Raw genomic sequence first — 26517 nt, 5'->3', positions numbered from 1 at the left:
TATTTCAGCTTAAATGGTGATCAAAAATATTTATTCTTGCCTTAACTCATAGCTTCATAGAGTGTTATGGAATGTGGTTTCATTTGTTATCTTCCCCTACAACAAGAAAAAGCAGAAAAATCCTAAAGGTGCTTTTGGTTAAGAAACTAATTTCACATACAAGTTAGAGAAAATTACAGTTTCATGCTAAAAAGTACTTATAAAATAACAGGTACTCCATTTTAAAACAAAGCCATGAAAAAGATTCCATTTTATTTTATTTATTATTATTGTTATTTATTATTATTTTTTTTACAAACAATAGATTTGCTGCAACATGCTCTGGCTCATATTATTGAATTAAAAAATTTAACACATTTCAAAAATATCAAAAATACACTATAATGAGTCTTAGGACTACAATATGACAATGATTGCACAAAACCATAAGATATGAACTCACTGTCTGGATGACATCCACTGGCGACAGTGAGAGAAAACCCTACAGCTTCTGAGAGATGTGCGTGAAATTTCGAAGGAGCTTATGTGTGATTGAATGATCATCAAATGAGGGAAACAGAGCAGGATTTACTGTAGCTGCTTTTCTCAACCCAGGAAGTGCTTACCCAACTATGGGGCAAAAGTCACTAACTGGAGAGAAAGATTAACTTGCCATTGGGGGAGTCTGAAAGTCCTCACCCAGGGGGAAGTAAAAAGTGACACAAGACAGTTCTATAGTGATGCTGAGGACATCACTGAATGGCTTGGAGACTATTTAATAGTTGGTACATTTATCAATAACAGCCAAGTGCTCCCTTATGGAGGTCTCTTCATTAGTAATTATTGAGTAGATAGAGAAGGTGAGCCTGTGGCTTCCAAGTACCTGCTTTTGCTGAAAGCCTACATGGAAAGAAGGGCATCATTTGATATTCGGTAGATCAGCCAAACCTCACTGGCTCCATCTCCTAGAAAATAGCACCCAATGATCACCAAGCTGCTTGTGTTGGCTCTTCTATACACCAGGAAAATGAATTCATCAACTTATTGCACACATACACTCTACAGTAGTATAATAAAGCCCTCTCTTGTAATGAGGAGTGGTAATTCAATGACTCTATGGCAGCACGGTAGATGTATGACATACTAGCATTCAAATTTTCAAATGTATTTTCAATCCATTTGGATAAAAATAAAAATACCATGGCTGCCAAGACTTGTGTATTTTTCTTTCTTCCATGGGACTCCTGGACTGCTCCCATTAAGCAGGAGTGATGTTCTTTCAGAAATTCTCTTAAACGTCTCTATTAAATGGGAGGTACTCACAAGGACCTGAGAATCATGCAGAGGCTGGGATCTCTGGGCTAGAGATCAACGGGCCTCTGCCCACCTGGGGAACACATCTCTGGGTGAAGTCCTGGGAAGTAGATTACATTCACCTGGAGACAGATTACTGGCTTTCACCACCTGACAACCTAATCAGATTACACAATAACTATAAATGACTTCATAGGTCAAAAGAGTTCTGTGTATTTTTGGTGATGGGCTATGGCCTTTTCATCCCCTGTTTTAACAAAGAGCAATTATAGAGGGAAATGAATCAAAGGAAGTTACAAAAAAGAGTAGTCAGTTTTGGTGTAGCCTATATTAAAGGTTTTCATACAACCTAACATTTCCTGAACATAAATCTACCACATAAAAGAACATCTGGAACTTTAGGGTCCTTCTGACTAAAAAGTAAATACATTTACTTTTAGTAAAGTCATTTCATAACTGGGTTTTGTGGTGGTTCCAGTTAGTAGGGTGGGAAGCTAAGACAAGAAAAGGTTCACAGATAAAGGATTATACTATACTATTGAAGTGGTATATTCCCAAAATAATTTCCAACACTGTCATCTTGGGTTTTTTCCGTCATTTTCATTCCCCCCCCCTAATTTTTCTATTAAAAAATAAGGCGGCAACATACTACTGTTCCCATCTTTCTTACAGCACCTGAACTTTGCATGAACCACTATGTTCCCCACTTCAAATCAAGACCTGAGTTCTAAAATTTTGCAGTAGCTAACCAGTAGTTTGACACAGAAAAGCTGTATTCCTGGTAATTTGGGGACTCAAATTCAGATCCTTGATGGGTTGAACACTAGACAGCCATTGGTATGGAACCCCCCCAAGAGTGTACCCCACTGATACACGCACATGGGTACGGGGCCTCTAAGATGAGGATACATAACCATTTGTGGAGTGGTCATCTGGTTTTCTACCACTGCTTTAACAAAACTTCCCTCCGCCCAAAAAAAAAAAAAGACAAATATATGTATAGATTAACCTTATCTTTAACATTTTGTTTCTCATGAAACAAATTAAAAATGGTTCCACTCTATTTTCTTTTTAATTGTGAAAGTATTTAAAAATTCAAAGCACATTCCCCACTGGGTAACATTAAGCAATGTCAAAACTTCGCAGGAATAAAGAGGAATTAATTTTCCTAAGTAAATCTTCTAAAAGAAAAGGCAACAGAACAGAATTATGGAAGGAACTGCATTTTGCAAGGGTTACATGGAATGTGCAAAAAAAATCAGTAAACCAGGTTTTCTGTAAGCTTAGGATTTTCTCAATTAAGTCTTTCAGAAATTGAGCCCAATACTGTGAAACCATGTGAGATGGATAAGCATTTTCAGAAGAAGACTCTGTTAAACATTAAGAGGTGAACCCTCAACTCACTCCTGATGTTTTAGAAAACCATCTCTCTGCTCTAGAGTAAGAGAAGGAACCTGCCTAACCCGGAAGCTCCATCCATCCATCTGTGCTCGTTCGGCCTCAGTCTGTTCAGAGTCATCTATAACTCAAGGTTACTTGCATGTAAGCAGCAGCAGCCTTGGCCCTACGTGCTAGGAGGCTGACTGCCACCTCCATCACATGTTATGGAAAGAGGCCAATCCCCAAATGCCTCTCTTGTGACCTGCTGGGAGGCTCCTAGCAGGTGTCACATTTGTCAAGGAGTTATTCTTTTTGTGATTTGGGGGGAAGTAGTCTTAGTCCTCACTCCTTCCCTATCTTCATCCCCAAAAGAAGGTCCTACTCCCCTGTGTCTCAGGAACGTTCACAGCCTGACATCCAACAGTTAAATCAATTTCCCAGGGCCCCTCCTAGAACCTCCAAGAACCCTCACAGCCAGCGCCAACACCCGACGATCATCCTGCCTGTGGACAAAGGCGCTGGGCTGCCTCTAAGAAGACTGGCTCGAGTGCAGATTCAAAAATAAAAAGTTCACAGTCAATGAAAAGTGCTCTCACTACATCACATACATAAATGATCTGTTTGATTGGTTCTACATTTCCAATAAACATCATTTTGATAGGCTGTATTCTCGTAGAGAAGAAGGAAAAGCCATGTGACTAGTCACGTTGCATCCCGTCAGGTTGAGATATAAGGTGATTTCTCTGTCACAGAGATCCAACAGCAGCAATCAGTAAAGGGAATCAATCTTCAGTTATTTCCTCCACAGAAATAGTCCCTTTCCTGCCCAGGCAGGCAAATTCTCAAAATCATCCTAGGAGAGAAAGGGTTAATGGCAGGTGGTAGGACTGGTACAGGGCAATGCCTGCCTGCTCCCCAGTAGCCCTGGGGATCCCAATGCAGGTTAAATGTGAAACTGAACACTGATGGTGTTTACTAGCTTATCCAGAGCAACACCCTGACAGCTCTCACCATGTCTGGCTCCGAGTTCTACCCCCCTCTCATCTGTGGTTTAGAAATGCAGAGGCAGAGTGCCCCTGGTAGGGTGCCCTACCCCACACCTCACAGCCTTCCCAGCGCCATGGCCCCCAGGGGAGTACTACAGCGCCGTGTCAAACTCCTCTGCGAGCTCGGTCCGACCCTCTTCGCTGGAATCAGGCTCAGGCCTGCTTTCCTGGTGGTGTTTCATTTGTTCCTTCACTTCTTCTTCGAGGTCACGAGGTACAACGAACTGGTCCTCCGGCTCCAGCTGAGCGGGGGCAGCAAAATAGCCAGTTTTCTTCCTGGGTGCTTCTGTGGCCACTTCGATGAGGTTCAGACTATCTTCTAGGGGCACAATCGAGCCATTGGAGAGCTTCTTTCCGTAGAGACAGGAAGTGGAGGGAGACTTCTGTAACTCCGTCTTGTCTTTGCTCACTGGCAGAAGGATGCCACTATTCACACTGTTCTGTCTTCGGATCCCAAAAACTAACCCTCTAGCACGTTCCTCGAGGCACGGGATAGGAAAATTCTCTCTAAGAGTGGGAGAGTTCTCAAGCTGCCTGCCCCTACAGCAGTGGATATCTACTTCTACTTCCACCTTGCTGCCATTTGTCATGACCCCTTCAACGGGCTGGTCGTCATCACTGTCCAGGCCGTTGTCGGACTGGTTACTGGAGAAAGTCGCACAGGAAGGCTGGCGCTGAAACACCCCTGATGTGGGCGTTGGGTGGAGGCTGCAGCGCCTCTCTGGCCTTGAAAGCAAGGCAGCATCCAGGCCAACAGTGTTATGCTCGTCAGAGGCAGTGGATCCCACCTCACTGCTCACCTCTGAAGTGGACATCTCGCTGCTGAACTCAGAGGCAATACCACTACTGGAGGAAGGAGTGGTTGGCTTGGGCGGGTCCTTGATGGCGGCGGTTGAAGCAAATCCCACAGGACCTGGGAGGGTGAGCCCATTCATTTCACAAGTGCAGCCTTCCTCGCCAACGTTCAAATAAACCACCATCGCACCCACATTGTCCTGACAACCATAGCTCTGCGCTAACGTGCACAGCTTCTTGGCAGCCGCTAATGGGTCTTGTACATGGCATACTGCGTTGACTGCTTCTGTGTATGACAAGTGTTCCCACAATGCTTTGTTTCCCAGAATCAGCAACTCATCCTGAATGGTAAGTGGAGTGGAAGATATGTGGGGCTTGGGGAGGATCCAAGGGTAGAGGTATGTACAGCCCAGCAGCCGGGTACAGCAGGTTACCCCATTCACTTTGTTGTCCTAGAGACAAGCAGAATGCAAACTCTGAGAAACAAGCAACAATGACACCGAATTTTATATCTCTCTAGATCACAATGCTTAGGGCTCTACAATAAAACAGAATTGACATGTTATGTGGTTTTTCCTAGGATCTGTGTAATTTTAAGTGGACTTACGAAAAATAAATGTATAGAATTCTAAAAGGACAAAATATCAAATGGGTATTATTCTGCAAATAGTTCAGAGGACTGAGTTAAAACCAATTAAAATTAAGTGGCTAAAAGGCACCTCCGTCTCAAAAGATATTTGCTCTAACATGAAGTATAGGCCTCAGCATGTTCTTAAATAGAGAAACATCTGTTAGAAAAACAATAAGCAAAACTATCAATTCCTCATCACTAGTATTCTTGGAGGGGCCAAAACTCAGATGGGTCACTAAATATGACTTCTCATTTAAAGGCAGAGTTGGGACTGAAGATACTGAATGGCTAAGAGAATTTTTATAGCTAAAGCACCGAATAATGCCTAAAGTCTGAAATCTGTGGCATGATTTACCTACTCTGTAATGGTTGTACCAAGAACGATGTAATTCTAAACTCAGAGGAAAAGGAATAACCCTGGTTGCAGGCTGGGAATGTTTATCTGCCAGATGCTTCATATTGATTTCTTCTCAAGATAAAACCAAACAAAACTGCTAAAGCCCTCAATATACTAATTTCATAGCTGCAGTCATTCTTTGGGTGAAAATCCTGCCTCGTTTATCAGAATTTGTCACAAACTCTCGAAATTTATAATCTTATTTTCCTTACCTGTACAATGAAAATAAAAGCACTTCTTTCATGGGGGTTATTGTGAAGCTTAAACAAAACAGTGAAAGTACAATGCTTAGCAAATAACAAGAAAACAATAAATGTCTGTAGTTATAAAAATGTTTCCTACTTGTCCAGGACTCCCTAAGAAAAATCTGAACATTATCTAAATTCTGTAATAGACTAATCAAGCAAAAAGTTATCTTTTATCTTTCATTTGTTTTGACTGAAAGACTCTCCTAAGACCAAATTTCCCGAATCTCCACAGCATCAACCACATTATAATGATACTTTTTTTGGTTTTGTGCTTCCTTGGATGGAATCTTTTATAGTCCTTATTACAGAATTCTGACAGAACAGACAGCCTAGAAGTGGACCCACACATATAGTCGACTGATCTTTGACAAAGGAGCCAAGGGAATTCAGTGAAGAAAGGACAGTCTATTTCAAAACACGGTGCTGGGTCAACTGGACATTCACATGCCAAACACGGTGCTGGGTCAACTGGACATTCACATGCCAAACATGGTGCTGGGTCAACTGGACATTCACATGCCAAAAAAGAAAAATACCTAGACATGGAGCAGCTTACACCTTTCACAAACATTAATCCAAAATAAAACACAGACCTAAATGTAAACTTCTAGAAGATAACACAGAAGAAAATCTAAGTGACTTTGGGTTTGGCAATGAGTTTTTAGATACAACACCAAAAGCATGACCCATGAAAGAAGAAAATTGGTAAGCGGGACTTCATTAAACTAGAAACTTCTGCTCTGCAAAAGACAGTTAAAAGAATGAAAGACAAGCCACAGACCGGGAGAAAATATTTGCAAAACATTTCGGATAAGGACTTGTATCCAAAATACACAAAGAACTCAACAATAAAGAAACAAACAATCCAATTAAAAATGGGCAAAAGATCTGAACAAAATTCTGCTTTGCAGTAAACAATGTCCACATGTAATTGCTAAAGTCTTTTTGAAAGCAAAAAACGTTATGCTAACTTCTGAAAAGGGAGAAAAGTTATAGAGATACTGATGCTTCTTTATTAAAAAAAACAATACCAGAGTATACTAAGCCATATACAATATAAAAAGGAAAAATACTGTGAAACTTTTCATTTCAGAACAGGGATGTCAAACTATAAAACTTTTTTTCTTCTGTTTGGAATAACAAACCAGATGAAAATTAACCAAGGAGGACATTTACATTTATTTTACATGCTATATATGTCTCAAGGACCACAAATTAGGATTTTTCATTTCTAATTAATTTGCTTTTTCTTTCTGCTAGTCATTAGCTGCTCATTAGATTTTCTTTTATTACTATTTTCAGGATTGGATACAATTTACAGGGCTTGATAGGAAGAAAATGGACATTCACTGTTCTATGCAGAACAGCATTCATTAGATTTGGGGAGCGGAGGTGACCGGTGGAGAGCAAGATTCACCTCTGTTATGATGGCTTTTTGGTCCTTCACTCTCTGAGCCTCCTCTGGGTCCTGTTCCAGGCTGAAGACTTTAGACAGGGGCAGTGGCTTCCCACTTCGGCACAGGACTGCTTGGCACGTGCCAACGTTGGCCACGGTCAAGCTAAAGCTACTTGTTGGATCGGCAGTGTCAGGGCGGATATAACAAAGGAGAGCAGAAGAGCCCAGCTTCTGGCCAGCCATTCCTAATTTCCTGTTGAGAAAGAAAATAAAATGAAAACATGGCAGCTAGTTTTAGAAGAAAGCAGCGGTCCTTCCTGTCCATGACTCCCTCGTTTTTTGCTGTGTGACTGAAGCCGCTTCACCCTCCTCCGTCTGAGGGCAGCCTCTTGATGTGGGTGATGATGGTGAAGACAGCCTTGCCTTCTACTCTTAGCTAAGAAATTTTACCAAAAGGGTCCGGGTAGAGGAGACAAGGTGTGGCTTTCTCTGTTGCTTCTGCTTGTCTGATCATAGACTACAATGACCTAATTCGGTGGCTTCCAACGGTAGCAAATCAGAAACACCTGAAGGGCTTGTTAAAGACAACACTGGGCCCACCCCCAGAGTTTCTGATTCAGTGGGTAAGGGGCTGGCCCAATAATCTACATTCCAATAAGTTTCTGGTGATGCTGAGGCTGCTAGTCCTAGAACAACACTTTGTGAACCACTTACTTAGGCTGTAAGTTCCCTGAAGGAAGGCCCATAATTTTCCTTGTATTTCTCCCATACACATGGCATCCATCCCCCTCAGCGCTTGGTACACAATGCTAAGTACAGAGCAGATGCTATCAGAAAGATCTGGTTTCAAATTCCAGCTCTGCCATTTACGGGCTATAGATCCTCAGCAAGTTGATGCTCCGAGAAATTTTTCTGATTAAAATACCCACCTCCATGGCTTGTTTTGAAAATTAAAGATACAGTATGAAAAATGCTTGGTACAGTGCCCAGCTCTTGGGAAGTGCTTCATAAACTGAGTTTCCTTTCCCACACCCTTTAGTTTGCCAAGTCCCTAGGCTCAATTCTATTACTGAAAAATAGAATCCTTTCCCAACATCTTTGTGTTATAATGACAGATAAAACCACCTCGGGCTCCAGGTTGTTCCGTTTCAACCTTGATTATACGAAGGTACACCCTTTCAGTTGTATGTACCCTTTATACAGCCCACCTGATGTGCAAGATGCTCTATTAGCCACTAAGAGATTTTCAACAGTTTGGTTTATAGGGTTTTTGCCCTTAAGTGGCTTAGATTTCAGTGAGGAGATTACTTGGTAAATCCCCAATAATAAGTATTTTAAACACAAGGATCTGATGAGTGCTTAACCTTTTGTAGGTCTCTTATAAAGGATTACCACCTTCCTTCCCCGAAATGCGCATACACACACACAACCTTTTGCGCATGATTTCTGGGCTTTCCAGCTTCTCAGCAGCCTTCGGTTTCAACAGAGAAAACAGATGCCTCCACAGGCTCTTTAAAGAGCCAAAGTCCCCACATTCCATGCTGATGGAGAGAATGGTCACAGAACAAAGAGCAAGATCTCACCTTGCCCCTGTACTTATAACTGAGACCCTGACCTTCTGGCTTAGTGAGATTTATTTTCCAAAAGCAGGGCCGAGTTAGGAATTATTCAACCCACCTGCTTACCTGTGAGATACCAAGAAGGTGTGAGCCATGAAAACTGTGTCATTTGTTGACTGCTGTACCTCTTCCAAAAGCACATCTGCCATGGTACACTGGAGTAGGCGAGGGAGCTCCTCATTTCGGTCCCCATCAAACATGCCATACACAGCTCCCACGCCCTCTGCAAAGTTATCCACAGCTAGAGCAGATATACATAGCCTATCACAGAAACAGGAGAAAGACAAACAACGAAGAAAGTTAGTGGTAAAGCATTCTTCTCCAGGGAGGCTTCTTTAAAAAAGTAAGTATTGATTGAGGGTGGAGAAGAATAGTAGTAAATCCTAATCTACACATGAAAAAAGTGTTACAGAAGATAAGTAAGCAGCATCTTAAAGAGTTGATGCCATAAGAAAAGGGGGAATTCAGCCACATTCAGGAGCAGTACATATTAGCTCTGCAATGCTGTGGAAGGCTGGGAAAATTAGATGTTTTCTCTTCGTAGTGATTAAGGACTAGTATCAACACCCTTCAGCCAAACACTCCCCCAGGTGCACAACATACCTGTGGTTGCAGAAGTTGAGTTTATTATGCCTTGCAACAAGAGAAAGCACACCATGGGACTCTGGGGTATATAAGAGGGTATTGGAAAAACTCTAGTACAGGATTTGTGTCTGTCTGGGTCATTTTGGGGACGATCTAACAAAGTGGGGGATCATACTAGATTGGGTGCTGTCAGAAAGCAGGGCTATTCTATGGTTGCGTACCTCAATAAATCTTATCTACAGGGAAAGAAGATTAGCATGGGGACAAAGCTGTGATTGATAAAGAAAGCAGCAGTCACCCATCTTAGTCATGAGATGGGGTGTGGGTGTTTTGTGGACTGCACATTCATTTTGTTTTGTCTTACTGGATCATGGTCTCAGAGGAATCTTATCTGATGTTGGCATTCTGTGATTTGTTTATGTCCAACAGGAGAACAACATGGCCTAGCTTTCAGCACCAGATCCTTTCCCAGATGTCAGGGGAACTTTCTCAGTCTCCATGGCCATGATACTCACTTGTTTCTCTGCCCTGCCATCTCAGCCAGTCCATGGCTCCAGAAGGTTGATGTAACTGTAGAATCAGTGGTTGGCAAAGGTTTCTGATCAATTTTCAGGGTGGTGATATGGCTGTGGGAAGTGGAGGAAGGGAAGTTTAAACCGTATATGCTTCTGTACTTTACAGAAGCTATCCCAACAATAATTTACGTTTTTATAAAATAATCTGTTGACAGACCAAGACTAATTTCCAGAGAGACCAAAGAAAGTAGTATGCTGACCCACTAGCCAAGAAGAGAGAGAGGGCTTCCCTGGTGGCACAGTAGTTGAGAGTCCGCCTGCCGATACAGGGGACACGGGTTCGTGCCCTGGTCCGGGAAGATCCCATATGCCGCGGAGCGGCTGGGCCCGTGAGCGATGGCCGCTGAGCCTGCGTGTCTGGAGCCTGTGCTCCGCAACGGGAGAGGCCACAGCAGTGAGAGGCCCGTGTATCGCAAAAAAAAAAAAAAAGAAGAAGAGAGAGAAAGGAAAAGGGTAGGAGGAAGAAATAGGGGCCAATTTTGTTATAATCGATGCCATTCATTTCAATGAAAAACTAAGCACAACAAAGATTTCTAAGTTTCAACTGTCTACTTATTTTAAGTATTTTGATACAGTGAAGTCTTGGTACAATGAATAAGCTTGCATTGTCTTAGATGTAATGTAATGCGATCTGTGCCACCTAAATTACCTATGCCTGCTGTATAATCACACCCACTCAGGATGGCTGTTCTCTTGCTCTCTGTATGACCCTGCCCAACCAGTGCCTGCCTCACCCACACCCTACTCGCCTGACTGACCTTCCCTCTGAATCACAGAGCCTGATCGGTAAATGCCTGCATACCTACCTCCCCACCCCCACGTCACTCGGCCCCAGCTAGTGACTGTTCTCATCTTTAGAGCAGAACTCTCTCTACTATGAGAGTTTATCAAAGGGCTGGCAAGGGGGTGTGCCTCTGCTCCTTTCCCAGGTAACTGATGAGCCAACCTCCCTCTATAACTGGTAACCTCCCTCTCCCCCAGTAGTAAAGACACTACCATGTCCTGCCCACCAGATGCTGCACACGGTGGGGTGTTGCTCCGGGACCTTGCTTCAGACATGTAAGATCCTCCTACCCGTTAAAACATGATGTCTCTGTTGCTGACTCTGGGCTCTTTCTTTGGTCTCGAGGTTGGGCAAGTACAGGGCTTGCAGGCCTGTGGGGTGCAGCCCCACACCTGCCCTGTAAAGATACTGGGGTACGGCTGAGCAGTACCCACGATGTTGAGTTCGAATATCTATGGGCTGACTACTGGACAGAACACCCATCGAAAACTGACTCAAAGAAGAGAACTGAGGGGCTTTATGATCTAATTCATTCTACTCCTTTAATGAACTGAGGTCTCCACAGTCCTTAAGAAGAACCACACAAGGCTGGTGGGAGTTACAGCACATGTGGATTCAACTTCATAAGTCTTCCTACCTAAATGTGTCTAGCGTCTTGTGTTCCAGAACCAGATTTATATTTCCAGTTAGGTCCAGGTCTTGTAAAGTAGCAGGCAGAGACTCTGGAATCAGGATTTCGGTCAAGTCGTTGCAACTTAGGTCTACAAACTGAGAGGAAAACACAGAGATTAAGTTAATTCTTAACTCCCTAAGGGTCAATGTCCTACTATATCCTCAAAGGGAATTTAATTTCTTCCCAGAAGTCAATTAAATATACTGTGATCCCAAACTGCCACTTTCCTCTTCCTTAGAAGAGAACTGTCTCAGTCACACGCCTCCCATCACCCCCAGACACCATTCCAGCACACAGAAGTACCTGTATCTGAGGCAACTGCAGTATTTCTGGGAAAATGCTAATGTGGTTGGAGTGCGCCACCAGAGTGTGCAGCCTTTTGCAGTTTGCGATGGTCGTGGGGATGGTTTTAAGCTTGTTGCCACTTAGGTTCAGTTCCTCCAATTGCTCCAATTTATTTAGTTTGCTGTAAAGGAAACACCAAAATACCATACTGCACCCGAATGAGCAGCTGCCAAACAAGTTCCACAGCTGCCAGAGTACAGAGGAGACCGACCTGCTGCCCAATGACCAGCCAGAATGAAACAGCCACGAGGGTGGACAAACACTCTCGCCGAGCCTCAGGCGCATCTCCCTCCCTCTCAGTGCATTTCAAGGGCTGAACCCTCCTTGCGCTTCTACTGCAGCTGCTGGATCTTTAGGGCATGAACATCCTCCTATTATCTGACTTCTAGGAAGCGGCTGAATTGGCATCAGCCTAGGGTTGGTCGACCAGTTACAGTACTTGCTTTGCCACTAACTAGTTCCAAAATACTGGGTAGATTAGTGTCAGCGGACATCAACAGCCTTGGCTATAACGTAAAGAAGTTGTACTAAATCATCACTAAGATTGTTTTGAGTTTTATTTATTTTTAATTTATTTTTTAAATTTAATTAATTTATTTAATTCTTGGCTGCTTTGGGTCTTAGTTGCGGCACGTGGGATCTTTGTTGTGTTGCGCAGGCTCTTTGATGTCATGCACAGGCTCTTTGTTGTGGCGCGTGGTCGTCTCTCTAGTTGTGCTGCGCAGGCTCCAGAGAGCGTGGGCTCTGTAGTTTGTGGCACGCGGGCTCTCTAACTGAAGTGCGAGGGCTTAGTTGCCCCGAGGCATGTGGGATCCTAGTTCCCCGACCAGGGATTGAACCCGCGTCCCCTGCATTGGAAGGCGGATTCTTTAGCACTGGACCACCAGAGAATTCCCTCCTTTTAGTTTTAAATTTCTAGGGACTTCCCTGGTGGCACAGTGGTACAGAGTCCTCCTGCTAGTGTAGGGGACACGGGTTCAAGCCCGCATCCGGGAAGATCCCACATGCCGCAGAGCAACTAAGCCTGTGCACCACAACTACTGAGCCTGCGTACCACAACCACTGAAGCCCACATGCCTAGAACCCGTGCTCCGCAACAAGAGAAGCCACCGCAATGAGAAGCATGCACAGCGAAATGAAGAGTAGCCACCCGCTCGCCGCAGCTAGGGAAAACCCTTGTGCAGCAACAAAGACCCAACACGGCCAAAACTAAATAAATAAAATAAATTTAAAAGAAATAATAAATTTCTACAGTTATTCATAACATAATCCACCTTCAGTAAACATTTATCAAGTGCCTAGAATGCACACAGCGCTGTGCTAGGGACTGTGATGCAGGCGATTCACACTGTCCCTCCAGTAAGCAAAGTTTTCCACACAGTAAGCAAAACATCTTAAGATGGCCTAACACCTTTATCAGATTATTACAAATTGCTCTGATTTCTCTTTATCTACCAATTTTAAACACTGTAAAAATAATAAACTGTTGTAACATAGAAAGCTTAGCAAATAAAGAAAATAAATCAATGATAATACCAATTTGAAAAAATTACTATTTTCATTTTGCTGAATTTCCTGCTAAATTTTTCATATGTAGATTTTACATGAAATTTATATCCTGCCCTTTTCACATATCATAAATATTGATAATTTTCATTGCTAGAAAATTGATAAATACTTTGTAATAGTTAAGCTCAGTAAAATTGTTTTCTTTCTTATTACAATAGTAATACTCACTGAAAAAAACTGAAAAATAAAGATGAACATAAAAAAAAAACCTTTTAATCCCACAACCAGATTTAATCTCCGACGACAATTTGGTGGAGAGTAGTCTTGGCCTTTTTAATGCATGAAACTCTATGTTTCGAATTAAAACATGATGCTTATCATATGTATTGTTTAATAACTTGCTTTTTTTTTTTACTTAATAATATATTTTTAAAATATTCCCACGTCCAAATTTCACGCTTTCTCTTACACAATTCCGTACTTGGATCCTTCTGACTTATAGATAGAAACGCAGCATCTGTATCTCATTCAGTGTCTTACTAAGCACCCAGAACTGTGCTAGATTCTGAAAATAGTCCAAAGGAAACAAAAGACTTGGGATTGTGCCTGTGCAATTATAACACTGTTCAGGAGATAACTTGACAGGAGATTTATTATTCAGTATGGAACATACATTTTCTTTAAAATAATGCTCTAAATTCCATTCATTCATTCATTTATTCATTCATTTAGGCTCTGTTGGGTCTTTCGTTGCTGCGCGCGGGCTTTCTCTAGTCGTGGCGAGCGGGGGCTACTCTTCGTTGTGGTGCGCAGGCTTCTCATTGTGGTGGCTTCTCTTGCTGCGGAGCATGGGCTCTAGGTGCGCAGACTTCAGTAGTTGTGGCTCATGGGCTCAGTAGTTGTGGCGCATGGGCTCAGTTGCTCTGCGGCATGTGGGATCTTCCTGGACCAGGGCTCGAACCAGTGTCACCTGCACTGGCAGGCGGATTCTTAACCACTGCGCCACCAGGGAAGTCACCCATTTAGTTTTATCATCTGTATTCAGATTATTCTAATTTTGTGTAATCTCCTGTTGATCCTTGTCCTTACTTCTAACTTCTTAGTTTCATATTCTTAGGTGTGTTTTAAGTTTTCTATCAGCCTGCTTTTGACCACTCCAACAGTAAGAGTGTCGTCAAATTAGGTGGAATTCATTAGTTTCAGAGTATTACGTCTGGTATCTCCCAACAGCTTCATAAACTAATGTAATGTCAGTGGTGCGTCATTTGCACTTTATATGAACATATTTGAGAAAAACTGAATTAATCTGATAGGATTTCAAGAGATCTATCACATCCTGAAATTAAGATTCTGTATTCACTTTAAAAGCCATTGTTCAGGGACTTCCCTGGTGGCCCAATGGTTAAGAATCCACCTGCCAATGCAGGGGACACAGGTTCAAGCCCTCGTCCAAGAAGATCCCACATGCCCCAGAGCAACTAAGCTCATGTGCCACAACTACAGAGCCTGTGCTCTAGAGCCCGTGAGAAACAACTACTGAAGCCCGCACGCCTAGAGCCCATGCTCCACAACAAAGAGAAGCCACCACAGGGCTTCCCTGGTGGCGCAGTGGTTGAGAGTCCACCTGCCGATGCAGGGGACATGGGTTCGTGCCCCGGTCCAGGAAGATCCCACATGCCGCGGAGCGGCTAGGTGCGTGAGCCATGGCCACTGAGCCTGCGCGTCCAGAGCCTCTGCTCCACAACGGGAGAGGCCACAACAGTGAGAGGCCCGCGTACTGGGAAAAAAAAAAAAAAAAAAGAGAGAGAGAAGCCACCACAATGAGAAGCCCATACACTGCAACAAAGAGTAGCCCCCGCTCACCACAACTAGAGAAAGCCCCCACGCAGCAATGAAGACCCAATGCAGCCGGAAAAAAGAGAAAAAAAATTAATTAATAAAAGCCATTCTTCAAATTCATTCAAGGAAGCAATCAATATCTCCAAATATCTCATTTTATAATCACAAAAATTACAATTTCTACGTTTTTCAACTTTAACACATTTCTAAGAAAATTTGTGAAACAAAATTAGAATAAAAATACAGTTTTCTTTTCATTCAAATTGTATCAAACATGATATAATTTTATATGAAATATATATATAAAATTTCATTCAAATTATATCAAATGTCATTTCCCTATGTTCTTAGTTTTTGAAAACATGATTTTTAATGACTACCTTTATGGTATAAATGGATTTTTCTGGTGTCAAATTTTCTTTTTTTTAATAATTTGTTTGTTTGTTTGTTATTTTGCGGTACGCGGGCCTCTCACTGCTGTGGCCTCTCCCGTTGCGGAGCACAGCCTCCGGATGTGCAGGCTCAGCGGCCATGGCTCACGGGCCCAGCTGCTCTGCAGCACATGGGATCCTCCCAGACCAGGGCATGAACCCGCATCCCCTGCATCGGCAGGTGGACTCTCAACCACTGCGCCACCAGGGAAACCCCTAATATTTTTTTTTAAAAAAATTTATTTATTTGGCTGTGCTGGGTCTTAGTTGCGGCATGCAAAATCTTCGTTGCCACGAGTGGGATCTGCAGTTGTGGCATGTGGGATCTTTTAGTTGTGGCATGCGAACTCTTAATTGTGCCATGTGGGATCTAGTTCCCTGACCAGGGATCGAACCCAGGCGTCCTGCATTGGGAGCATGGAGTCTTGGCCACTGGACCACCAGGGAAGTGCCTCTGGTGTCAAATTTTCTAAAAAAAATTTTTTTTAATCAAATGTATTTTGGAATACTTATTTCTCCACTGACACTGTTTAAAACTTTGACAAGGGATATATGTATATGTATAGCTAATTCACTTTGTTATAAAGCAGAAACTAACACACCATTGTAAAGCAATTATACTCCAATAAAGATGTAAAAAAAAAAAACTTTGACAACACTAAATATCCCTCTTATGTCTTATAAATGTAGCCTGGCTAAATACTATTCATCTCTTCAGTGCAGCTACCCGTGCATATCTTTAACATCCTGCATTTATTACACTGCACTGCAACTGCCTATATACTTGTCTATTTCCCTAATTTGACTGCAAGTTCCTTGAGGACAGAGACTGTAACTTAATCACCACTGTTTCCCTAGTACTTACACAGTACTTGACATACAGTAGGCATTCAACATATATAAAAATGAACAAATTAATGGACTCAACAGTATTTTATATATCAGTGCTGAAAGGAGAAAAGAAAGAATTATCTTCAGAATTTAATTTATTTCATAAGCCTGTACTTTCTAGGTTGAAAATTCTTAGTCCACTATTAAGTAAATAGAACTAAGAATTCAACACATTTTAACCACAATGTCTGTGGTTACTGATACTTAACAACAGGGTACAGATTTTCCCATTCAAGTAGTAGAATCACAGCACCAGTAAGTCGGTCAACATAAAGCAAGAGTACCCAGTAAAATAGCTGTGATGTAGTCTGACAAATGCAGAATCATGTTATGTATCTGATACGATCAAAGTTCGCGTTTGCTTACCTTGCGGGAAAAGTCTGTAGCTGGTTGTTTGCAAGATGCAAGATTCGCAGGTGCGGGTGCCCCACCAGGACGGGCACACACTGATCTGTCAGGAGGTTGTTGGTCAGGTAGAGCAGCTGCAGTGCACTCAGACTCTCCTCCCCAGTGCAAGCATAGGGCAGAGACTCCAGACTATTTGCAGATGCATTCAAGTATCTGAGACTGACAGAACACATGCAAATCATTTCCTTTATGGCTACTGGTTGCCTTCTTGTGTGGAAACCATCATGCCATCTCAGTATGTAACACTGCCTTTCCGTGCTCCCAAACTCATGACAAAAGTAATTTCCTCCAGGTAGTTTTCTCTGATTGAGCCTACCCAAACAAAATTCCTTCTACTCAACTCATGTAAGCCAAGCAGAGAGGGAAGAATGCAGGCTTAGTTGTGTTCCCGGGATTCTGTGGTAGTCTAATTCTAACCCAGCTTCATGTTTTACTGTCTGCATGACCACCGAAACGATGCTGTTGAGTATCATGTGCACAAATATATGAACTGTGAGGACACCCTTTAGAAAAATGTTTGTCTGATTTTAATAGGATCGTATTTATTTAGCCAATCCCCCTATAATCCCCTAATAATGGGCATATCGGCTGTTTCCAATTGTTTGCCATCATAGACATTATAGTGAGCACCTTCGAGTCCTCACCCAATTATTTCTTTAGGCCATATTCCCAGAAGCAGAATATGTGGGGTCAAAGGCTACATATATCTTTAAGATTTTTATACATATACTGCCAAAATGAGCCCCAGAAAGGCTATATCAAAGTATACTTCAGAAAGGCTATACCACTAGAAGGATATACGATTGCATTTGCTCGCACCTTTGTCAACACTGAGTATCATAATTCATTTTAATCTTCACCAATCTAAGAAGTAAAACATGGTATGATTTAAAAAATCTGCCTAGCATGGTGTTTGGTACATACAGAACATGCTCAGCAAAAGGCAGCTAATATTATTAAACTTCTGTGTTCTTAAGTCTTCTTCAAACTGTATGATCCACATTGCAAATTAGCTTTTAAGTTGTTGAGGGAACTGTGTGTCTGTTTGTGTCTTCATATATCCCGAAAGTGCTCCGTGCAGAGTTAGTATTAAATATTATTGATTTGCTACAACTGCTAGGTAACTTCCTTACTAAAGATTCTAGAGCTGAAACTAATTTTATTCAGACTGTCATCAGAATGAAATGAACTGTAATGCATTACTAACAAATACTTATTAATTAACAAATGTTACTGCACTAAAACTTTCCAAAAAGAAAATTTCCCTCAAATGTTTTTTTAGAATTTCCAAAGATTTTATTTTTAGGAAACTCTAACCAAGCATATTACACATTAAGAGATGTATTAACTGACAGAGAACAAGCCAGACACTTGAGGGCTAAATGCTTTTTGTGTGCCTCCTGCCGCCTAGTTAAATTACCACTGTTTCTCTCTGCTTTCTCCACGTCAGAATTGAAGAAAAATACTGCCTTCTCCATATTACAGAAAACTATAATTAAAAACCCATTTTCATTTAATGGTGACATACGTGTTAAATAAACCTGATTACAGGTATTAAAATAGGAAGACATACTATTTGTTAATTTACAATGAGAAAATAAATAATACTTTTGGAACAACATAACTTTAAATGCACAGTTTTCAAAGTAGAGTAAAAAAGCCCTGCAAATAAAGAATATAACTTAGTGATAGCTTAGCAAAGCTAGAAGCAAAAACTAAATTAACTTCAGTGGTATGCCCGTTTCTCCTAATACAAAAGCTGAAAAGTACCCAAAGAAGCTGTAACAGAATGCTGAAATCTCTATTTGAAGATCAAAGAGGCTTTCTGAGATGAAAGCCTGAACCTTCCTAAGCTCTTTAAATCTGTTTACAACACTGTAACTTCCTAAGTACTTGATGGTTATTTCACCTTTTGAGTTGAAGATTCCTGCCTCATAAGGCAGTGTCATGGGGCTTCCCTGGTGGCGCAGTGGTTGAGAATCCGCCTGCCAATGCAGGGGACACGGGTTCGAGCCCTGGTCCGGGAAGATCCCACATGCCATGGAGCAACTAAACCCGTGTGCCATAACTACTGAGCCTGTGCTCTAGAGCCTGTGAGTCACAACTACCGAGCCCGTGTGCCACAACTACTGAAGCCTGCGCGCCTACAGCCTGTGCTCCACAACAAGAGAAGCCACTGCAGTGAGAAGCCCGTGCACTGCAACGAAGAGTAGCCCCCGCTCGCCACAACTAGAGAAAGACTGCATGTAGCAACGAAGACCCAACACAGCCACAACTAAATAAATAAATTTATATAAAAAAAAGACAGTGTCATATTTTATTCCATATAAATTGCAAGTAAGTCTTCACATAGCTGGATTATGAGATAAACACTCTGTAAAGATGGTTCCAAATGTTACTCCAATGACAAGTCCAGGCAATTTGCTTAGCCAATGATTCTGCTCTTCCAAATAAAATCTACAGTACTTACTTTAAGGCCTTAGAGAAGAGGGTATCTGGCAGCCTGGTGAGCAAGTTATGCTGAATATCCAACACCTCGAGAGGGATGTGCTCCACCAGTGCTGGAAGGTTCTGCACGTGATTGTGTCCCACCATTAGTTTTCTAAGACTCAAGCTACTAAGGATTCTAGGGGGATAGAGCACAAAGAAACGACAACAAAAAACGGACTTAAATCTCTCTTCCTGAGTCTTCCCTTGGCTATTTAACTAAAATCAGTAAACTAATAGAATTGTGTTCTTCTAGACAGTATAATCACTGACAGGTGCCTGAGCCAAGAAAGCAGCCACAACCATATGTTTACCCACCACCCACCAGGAAGTCATTCAGGTCATTCTGGGAAAAGGTGAATTAATGAAAGCACACAGCCCAGAACACATCTAAACAAAAAAAGCAATTTGTGTAATAAATCAATTTAGATTTTAGGTCTAGACAGATAGCACCAAAAATTCAGTGAATTTATTATTATTAATATAATTGATTATAATAAGCTAATAACAAAATTTATTATAACAAACACTACTCCTTATTCAATTCTTAAAATGTGCCAGGACATTTAACTATTAGGTCCAGAAGGGTTAAGTGACTTTGATTTGCCAGAGATCTCACATCAAATGTAGTAAATGGTATAGTCAGGATTTGGATTAAAGTCTGACTCCAAAGCTGTGTTCATACCTACTATGCTACAAACCCTCTAATTTACTTTTAAAGACTCCACTAAGTAATAACCTCACATTTCACATTTTGGTACTTTTTAATATACCCCCCCCCACCTCCCAACACCTATATCTTTCCCCTCCACATACAGAAATCCTACCATCTTATAAAGGTCAATTCAAACAGGCATTCTCCATGAAGCATTCTCTAATTATCCAAAGTTCTGAATTTCTAAAACATTTTATTTATATAGTGTAGTGACCAAGGGTGAGGCTTTGGAGTAAGAATGACTACTCCATTCAAATGCCAGCTCCTATTACTTCCTAGTTAAGTGCAATGTTGGACAAATTACCTACCCACTCTAAGCCTTAGTTTCGTTATTTGTAAGAGGAGGATAACAGCACTTATAAAATAAGGTTGATACAGGATTAAATAAGATAATGAAAGTGAAGGTCTTACAACATTGCCCAGTTCATAATAAATCATCCAATACAAATGTTCTATTATCACTATCATGTCACCGACCTATGCCAGCAACTCTTGTTACATTTTATCAGTTATCTCTGCACAAGTCACCCCAACTATCTGTTTACTAAGTTCCTTGCAGGCCAAGACTATGCCTTAGGCGTTACTGTATTCCTTACGGCACTCACGCTGCCCTGCACTTAGCAGATACTCAATATTTACTGAACAAATGAATCTAAGTACCCTTGAAAGGCAACCCAAATATAGGAAAATTAATTAAATACACACATAATATATACGTTAACACATGCATACCTCATAGGAATCTCTGTCAGGAGATTATAGCTCACATCTAATATTTCTATCTTCTTTGCTTCACAGGCCCAGTCAGGGATACACTCAAGCAGGTTTCTGCAGAAAATAAATAATTAAAAGGCATCATTTAAGATGATGAGTGGAACTCATTCCATTTCACTAGTCTGTAATGTACCGTTGATGGTCCCCTGAGCTCCCTGAGGGCAGAAGCACTATCCCCAAGGCATCCCTGATGCACTGCCTGGAATACAGTAGGTGCTCAATGAATGTCGCTGATAGAAACGTGGAGAGAGACAAGCACACACACATACCTGACACTGGATCAAGCGTGCTGCGGGCTCAATGAAGATACAAAAGCCTTCGGTATAGAAAAGCACATAGGTGGTGGGGTGGGATGGGATGGGGAGGAAAGCCTTAAAGGAAGAAGAGGCATTTTAAACAAATCTTCAAAGAGGAGTAGGATTTCCTCAAGTAATGATGCGGGGAGAAGAGAAGCAAATTCTGGGAAAAAATGAACGAAATGAATAAAAGTGAGGAAGTAAGGACAAAAGATAACTAGTGGGGGAAAAGTTCCGGATCATTTAGAATGTGAATTCAAATATTTACTAGCGCACTGGGCAGATACTCAGTCACAGGAATTTATTTTCAGATGTTACTTAGCTTCCCCAAGCCTCAAAGTACCTACTGATCGATGGATCAATATGATGAGGCAGAATGAAATAAGTGCTGTAAGAGAAACGCAGATGCTGCTCTGACTGCTTAGTGAAGGAAGCACTTCAAGGCAAGCTCCCTAAGAAATATGACATCCGGGGTAGAATTTGAAGAATGCTGTACACACCGGAGGTGTGGTGGACATTCCAAGTAAGAGGTGACAACATGAGCTAGAGCACAGAGGCAAGAAAAGAATAATAAGCAGTTTGGTGATGCTGGAACAGCCAATACAGAGCACAGAGTGGGAAGAAACAAGGCTAGAAATATCTGATCATGTCTAGGAGGTTGTGACTTTATCCTGCAGACATAGGGGGATCGCTGAAGGGTTGGTGAGCAGTTTTGCACTTTTAGGAGCTCACTCTGTGCATACACGGAGGTCTGGTTGAGGTGGTGATATGAGTAAAAGGAAGCGTAATCAGGAAGCTGTTATAACGAGAATTCCAGACAGGGAATGATGAGGGCCTCAATGAGTAGTAACACACCTGGAAGGGAGGGGAGGGGGGCCAGAAACATGTAGGAGACAAAAATCAAAATGACTTGGAGATGGATTAGACATGTGAGTGGAGCAGAGGGAAGAATCAAAAGTGATATTTAGGCTTTCGCCTAGATGACCAGAGAGGAAATCCTATCCAGAGAAAGGACTGATAGGCTCCAAATGAGGTTGGGAATCATGAATTTCAGTAGTGTCCATCTGGATCTGATTGTCTTATGATAACGCCAAAAGCCAAAACAGAAAACAAGTTAAAGTGCGGGTGGAGGGGTGGATAATAAATTTAATTTTGCACATATTTGAGGTACTTGGAGAAGTACAGGTTGAAACATCTGTTATGAAATTGGACATACAGGTCTGAGGCTGAAGGAAGGAGATCTGGACTGGTGATCTGGGTGATGCTGACATTGAAGTGTAGTGAAATCCTGGGAGTAAATGAGATCATGTCAAATGAGAAGTGCAGTGGGCCAAAGAGAGACCCTGGGATAACTGACCTTTAAAGGGCTAGCTAAGAAAGAGGAGTTAAGGAAGAGACAGAAGAAATGGTTAGAGCAGCATGAAAAAAAATCAGTCTCAACCAGCCAAGGAAACAGCACATTTGAAGAAAAGAAAACAAGATGAACAGTGTCAATACAGAAAAGTTCCACAAGAGGAGATCTAAAGCCAGTTGTGGTGGGGTGAACAAAGGGGAACAGGAAATTGAGCCAAGAAATGCAGATAATTCTTGAGAAATTTGGACAAAAAGGGATGAGAGGGATAAGGGAACAGACAATAACTAGAGGGGTTGCAAGATAAAGGGAACATTTTTTGTTTGTTAAGACAGGAGCTATGAGTGTGCATAGAGACCAAGGAAAAGAAAAACACCAGGGCTTCCCTGGTGGCTCAGTGGTTGAGAGTCCGCCTGCCGATGCAGAGGACACGGGTTCGTGCCCTGGTCCAGGAAGATCCCAAATGCCGTGGAGCGGCTGGGCCCATAAGCCATGGCCGCTGAGTCTGCGCGTCCGGAGCCTGTGCTCCGCAACGGGAGAGGCCACAGCAGTGAGAGGCCCACGTACTGCAAAAAAAAAAAAAGAAAGAAAAAAGAAAAACACCGAACACGCGTGAGAGGAGGAGGAGGAGGAGGATGACTAACAGAGCAAGGTCCAGGGCAGTGGGAGTGCACGGGATCAAAGGCACAGATGGCTGGACTGGCCTTGAACAGAGGAAAGAAGCAGAGGACGGATATGAATCTACATGAATTTACACAAGGGGGTAGGAAGCTGAGAGAGATCACCCATGATGACCTCTATATTCCCAGTCAAGTGGGAAACTGAGCCCTGGAGCCAAGGAGATGAGGGGCAGTGGGGCTGAGAGAAGCCAAGCAATTTGGAACAGATGTCAGGACACTCGAAGGAGCTGACGGCAGAAGAGACTCCAGATGAGGCTGGAAACTAAATACATGATCTTCTTCAGTAATGATCAAGCTCAGTGGGGAAGGTCAATCTTAGTCTTGATCCATGTTGGGGTTTTGATGGGAAGATATGACAGAAAGAAATGGATGGAAGGGAATCTAGAACAACAGCTTAATAATAATGATGATAAAGTAACAACAACAAAAAGAAACCTGGCTATCACAGCTAATATTTCTTGAGAGACTTATTTTATGCCAGGCACTATGCTACATATTTTGCGTTTACTGTCTCCTTTAATCTTTTTTTTTTTTTTTTTTTTTTTGCAGTACGCGGGCCTCTCACTGTTGTGGCCTCTCCCGTTGCAGAGCACAGGCTCCGGACGCACAGACTCAGCGGCCATGGCTCACGGGCCCAGCCACTCCGCGGCATGTGGGATCTTCCCAGACCAGGGCATGAACCCCTGTCCCCTGCTTCGGCAGGCGGACTCTCAACCACTGCGCCACCAGGGAAGCCCTCCTTTAATCTTTATGAAAACCCTGAGCATATAGGACTCTGTCCACTGCCCCTTGTACCTGCTTCTAGCACTCTATACTCACAGCACTTACGATGCTGCCCTCTTACTGCTTATTTGATGGTCAAACTCTCCACTAGACTGTAAAACTCAGCCAGTGACTCCTGAATGCCTAACACAGTATTAAAAATGAATGAAGGAAAGAAAGCAAACTTCATTTACATTTGTTCTTGACCACAAACAGAAGAAATAAAATCCTGAATATAATTAATATCTCTCTGAAAATCAGATTAACATGGGTCACAAGAGTATCAAAAAAATAAGAGAACATTTTAAGTCACTAAAAACCAAGAAGTATCTGATTCCAATTGGAAAAAGAAAATCACTGCCATGGAGGGGAAAGAGATCTTTGTTTACAACTCATGCTAAATCCACAAACTTTAACAACGAGTAATTCAGAGGCACCTTCCTGTTTCAAGAGGACCTTCCTTTATCTAAATAGCATGGCCATTAAACTTATTCCTTCACTCAACCTTTGCTCTTCTCCTGGTTCTCCAAATATTTCAATGTATTAGCATTTCTTGTACCTCAAAACTGTGCAAGTGCCCACAGACATCTCTTAAATACAGGAATCAAGCAAGCACCACCCTCATGAGACACACTCACCGGGAGAGTTCTAGAGAAGTGAGCAGACTGGGTACTGGATAGACATTCACTGCTGTCAGCCCTAATCAGAAAACAGATTGGTGTTAGTGACGTTCTCCAAAGAAGAATGTAACTGAGAGTAAACAAGGGGGAAAGCTAATGAAAATTGATGTCACCTACTGACATGAACTAAAGGTGAAAACCAGTGGGTATCGCAAAGCACCGAGCTGATCTCCCTGTGCTACACTGCTGCTTCCCACTAGCTACTTTTAATTAATTAATTTATTTATTTTTGGCTGTGTTGGTTCTTCGTTGCTGCACTCAGGCTTTCTCTGGTTGTGGTGAGCGGGGGCTACTCTTCATTGTGGTGTGTGGGCTTCTTATTGAGGTGGCTTCTCTTGTTGCAGAGCACGGGCTCTAGGTGCATGGGCTTCCGTAGTTGTGGCACGTGGGCTCAGTAGTTGTGGCTCGTGGGCTGTAGAGTGCAGGCTCAGTAGTTGTGGCACACGGGCTTAGTTGCTCCGCAGCATGTGGGATCTTCCCGGACCAGGGCTCGAACCCATGTCCCCTTCATTGGCAGGTGGATTCTTAACCAATGGGCCACCAGGGAAGCCCATTCCACTAGCTACTTTACATTCGGTAGTGTATATATGTTGATGCTACTCTCACTTCGTCCCAGCTCAAGAGGAAGGGGATCCGGGGACGTGTGTATGCATGTAGCTGATTCACTTTGGTGTACAACAGAAACTAACACAGTATTGTGAAGCAATTATACTCCAATAAAGATCTATTAAAATTAAAAATTAAAAAAAAACAGTGGGTAACTCACATTGACTAACTTTATTTAACTGCTTGATCCCCATTTGAAAACCAAATACAACAACTAATTGGAGGATTTTGGGTACTGCAACGGAGTCACACTGGATCAGGCAGCTGTTAAATGTTAATAATAATTGCTTAGCTTATTAACCTTAAAAATGAATAACTGAATTTTCCCTGGCAACATTTTAATTTTTTTTTTTTTTGCGGTACACGGGCCTCTCACTGTTGTTGCCTCTCCCGTTGCGCAGCACAGGCTCCAGACGCGCAGGCTCAGCGGCCATGGCTCACGGGCCCAGCCGTTCCGCGGCATTTGGGATCTTCCCGGACCGGGGCACGAACCCGTGTCCCCTGCATTGGCAGGTGGACTCTCAACCACTGTGCCACCAGGGAAGCCCAACATCTTAATTTTTAATTAAAGCAAAACAAATAAAGAAAAGTACAGTAACCTTAAATGTATAGATCAATGAATTTTTACAAAATAACACACTGGTATAACCAGTAGGCAGATCAAGAAACAGAGCAGTACCAGCTGCCCGGAAACTTCCCCTCATCCCCCCTCCCTCTAGTCACTACCCCACATACAGATTACTTTTACCTATTTATATAAATGTACACATCATTATATATAATTTTTTTGTCTGGCTTCATCACTGAACATTGTGCTTGTGAGATATTTGTTCATATTAGTGAATATGACTGTAGTTCATCCATTCTCATGGCTGTATAAAATTTTTCCTGGGAATATACCACAATTTATTTACCCATTGTAGAGTTGATGGGCATTTTAAGTCTTGTCTAGCTGGGGGTTACTATGAATAGTGCCTCTGTGAACATTTTGTCCACGTCTTTTGTGGACTAACATAAGCATTTATGTTGAATACAAGCTTAGGAGAGGAACTGCTGAGTGAGGTGGGTGCATATGTGTGACTTCAGGAGATACTACCATGCAGTTTTCCAAAGTGGTTGCAACAATTTACATGCCCAACAACTGGCACTGGTATTTTCAGCCTTTTTTATTCTCGTCATTCTGGGAGGTGTGCAGTGGTGTCACAGTGAGGCTCCAATTTGCATATCCCTGATGACCCTGGTGTGATGGCACTTCCTATGCTAGCTGGCCATTTGGAAAAATTCTTTTGTGAAGCTGAAAGCTGAGTTCTTTACTTTTGAG

At 42.2% G+C, this 26517-nt stretch overlaps 1 protein-coding gene across 1 annotated transcript in view; it reads right to left on the bottom strand.

The window, feature by feature from the left end:
• Window positions 1-288: 288 nt before the first annotated feature.
• PHLPP2 (PH domain and leucine rich repeat protein phosphatase 2) overlaps window positions 289-26517 on the bottom strand; it is a 65455-nt gene continuing 39226 nt past the window's right edge. Inside the window, exons 9-18 of the mRNA XM_060131432.1 lie at window positions 24549-24609; window positions 20780-20875; window positions 19316-19471; window positions 16804-17004; window positions 11726-11888; window positions 11387-11517; window positions 9906-10016; window positions 8872-9066; window positions 7208-7439; window positions 289-4966 (exon numbers count right to left, since the gene is read on the bottom strand). Of these exons, the coding sequence (XP_059987415.1) occupies window positions 3812-4966; window positions 7208-7439; window positions 8872-9066; window positions 9906-10016; window positions 11387-11517; window positions 11726-11888; window positions 16804-17004; window positions 19316-19471; window positions 20780-20875; window positions 24549-24609 (2501 nt within the window). The 3' untranslated portion in view covers window positions 289-3811. The remainder of the gene's footprint in view (window positions 4967-7207; window positions 7440-8871; window positions 9067-9905; window positions 10017-11386; window positions 11518-11725; window positions 11889-16803; window positions 17005-19315; window positions 19472-20779; window positions 20876-24548; window positions 24610-26517) is intronic.

Source organism: Lagenorhynchus albirostris, chromosome 19 (genome assembly GCF_949774975.1).
Source record: "Lagenorhynchus albirostris chromosome 19, mLagAlb1.1, whole genome shotgun sequence".
NCBI lineage: Eukaryota > Metazoa > Chordata > Mammalia > Artiodactyla > Delphinidae > Lagenorhynchus > Lagenorhynchus albirostris.
This window is presented reverse-complemented; position numbering and strand designations above follow the sequence as displayed.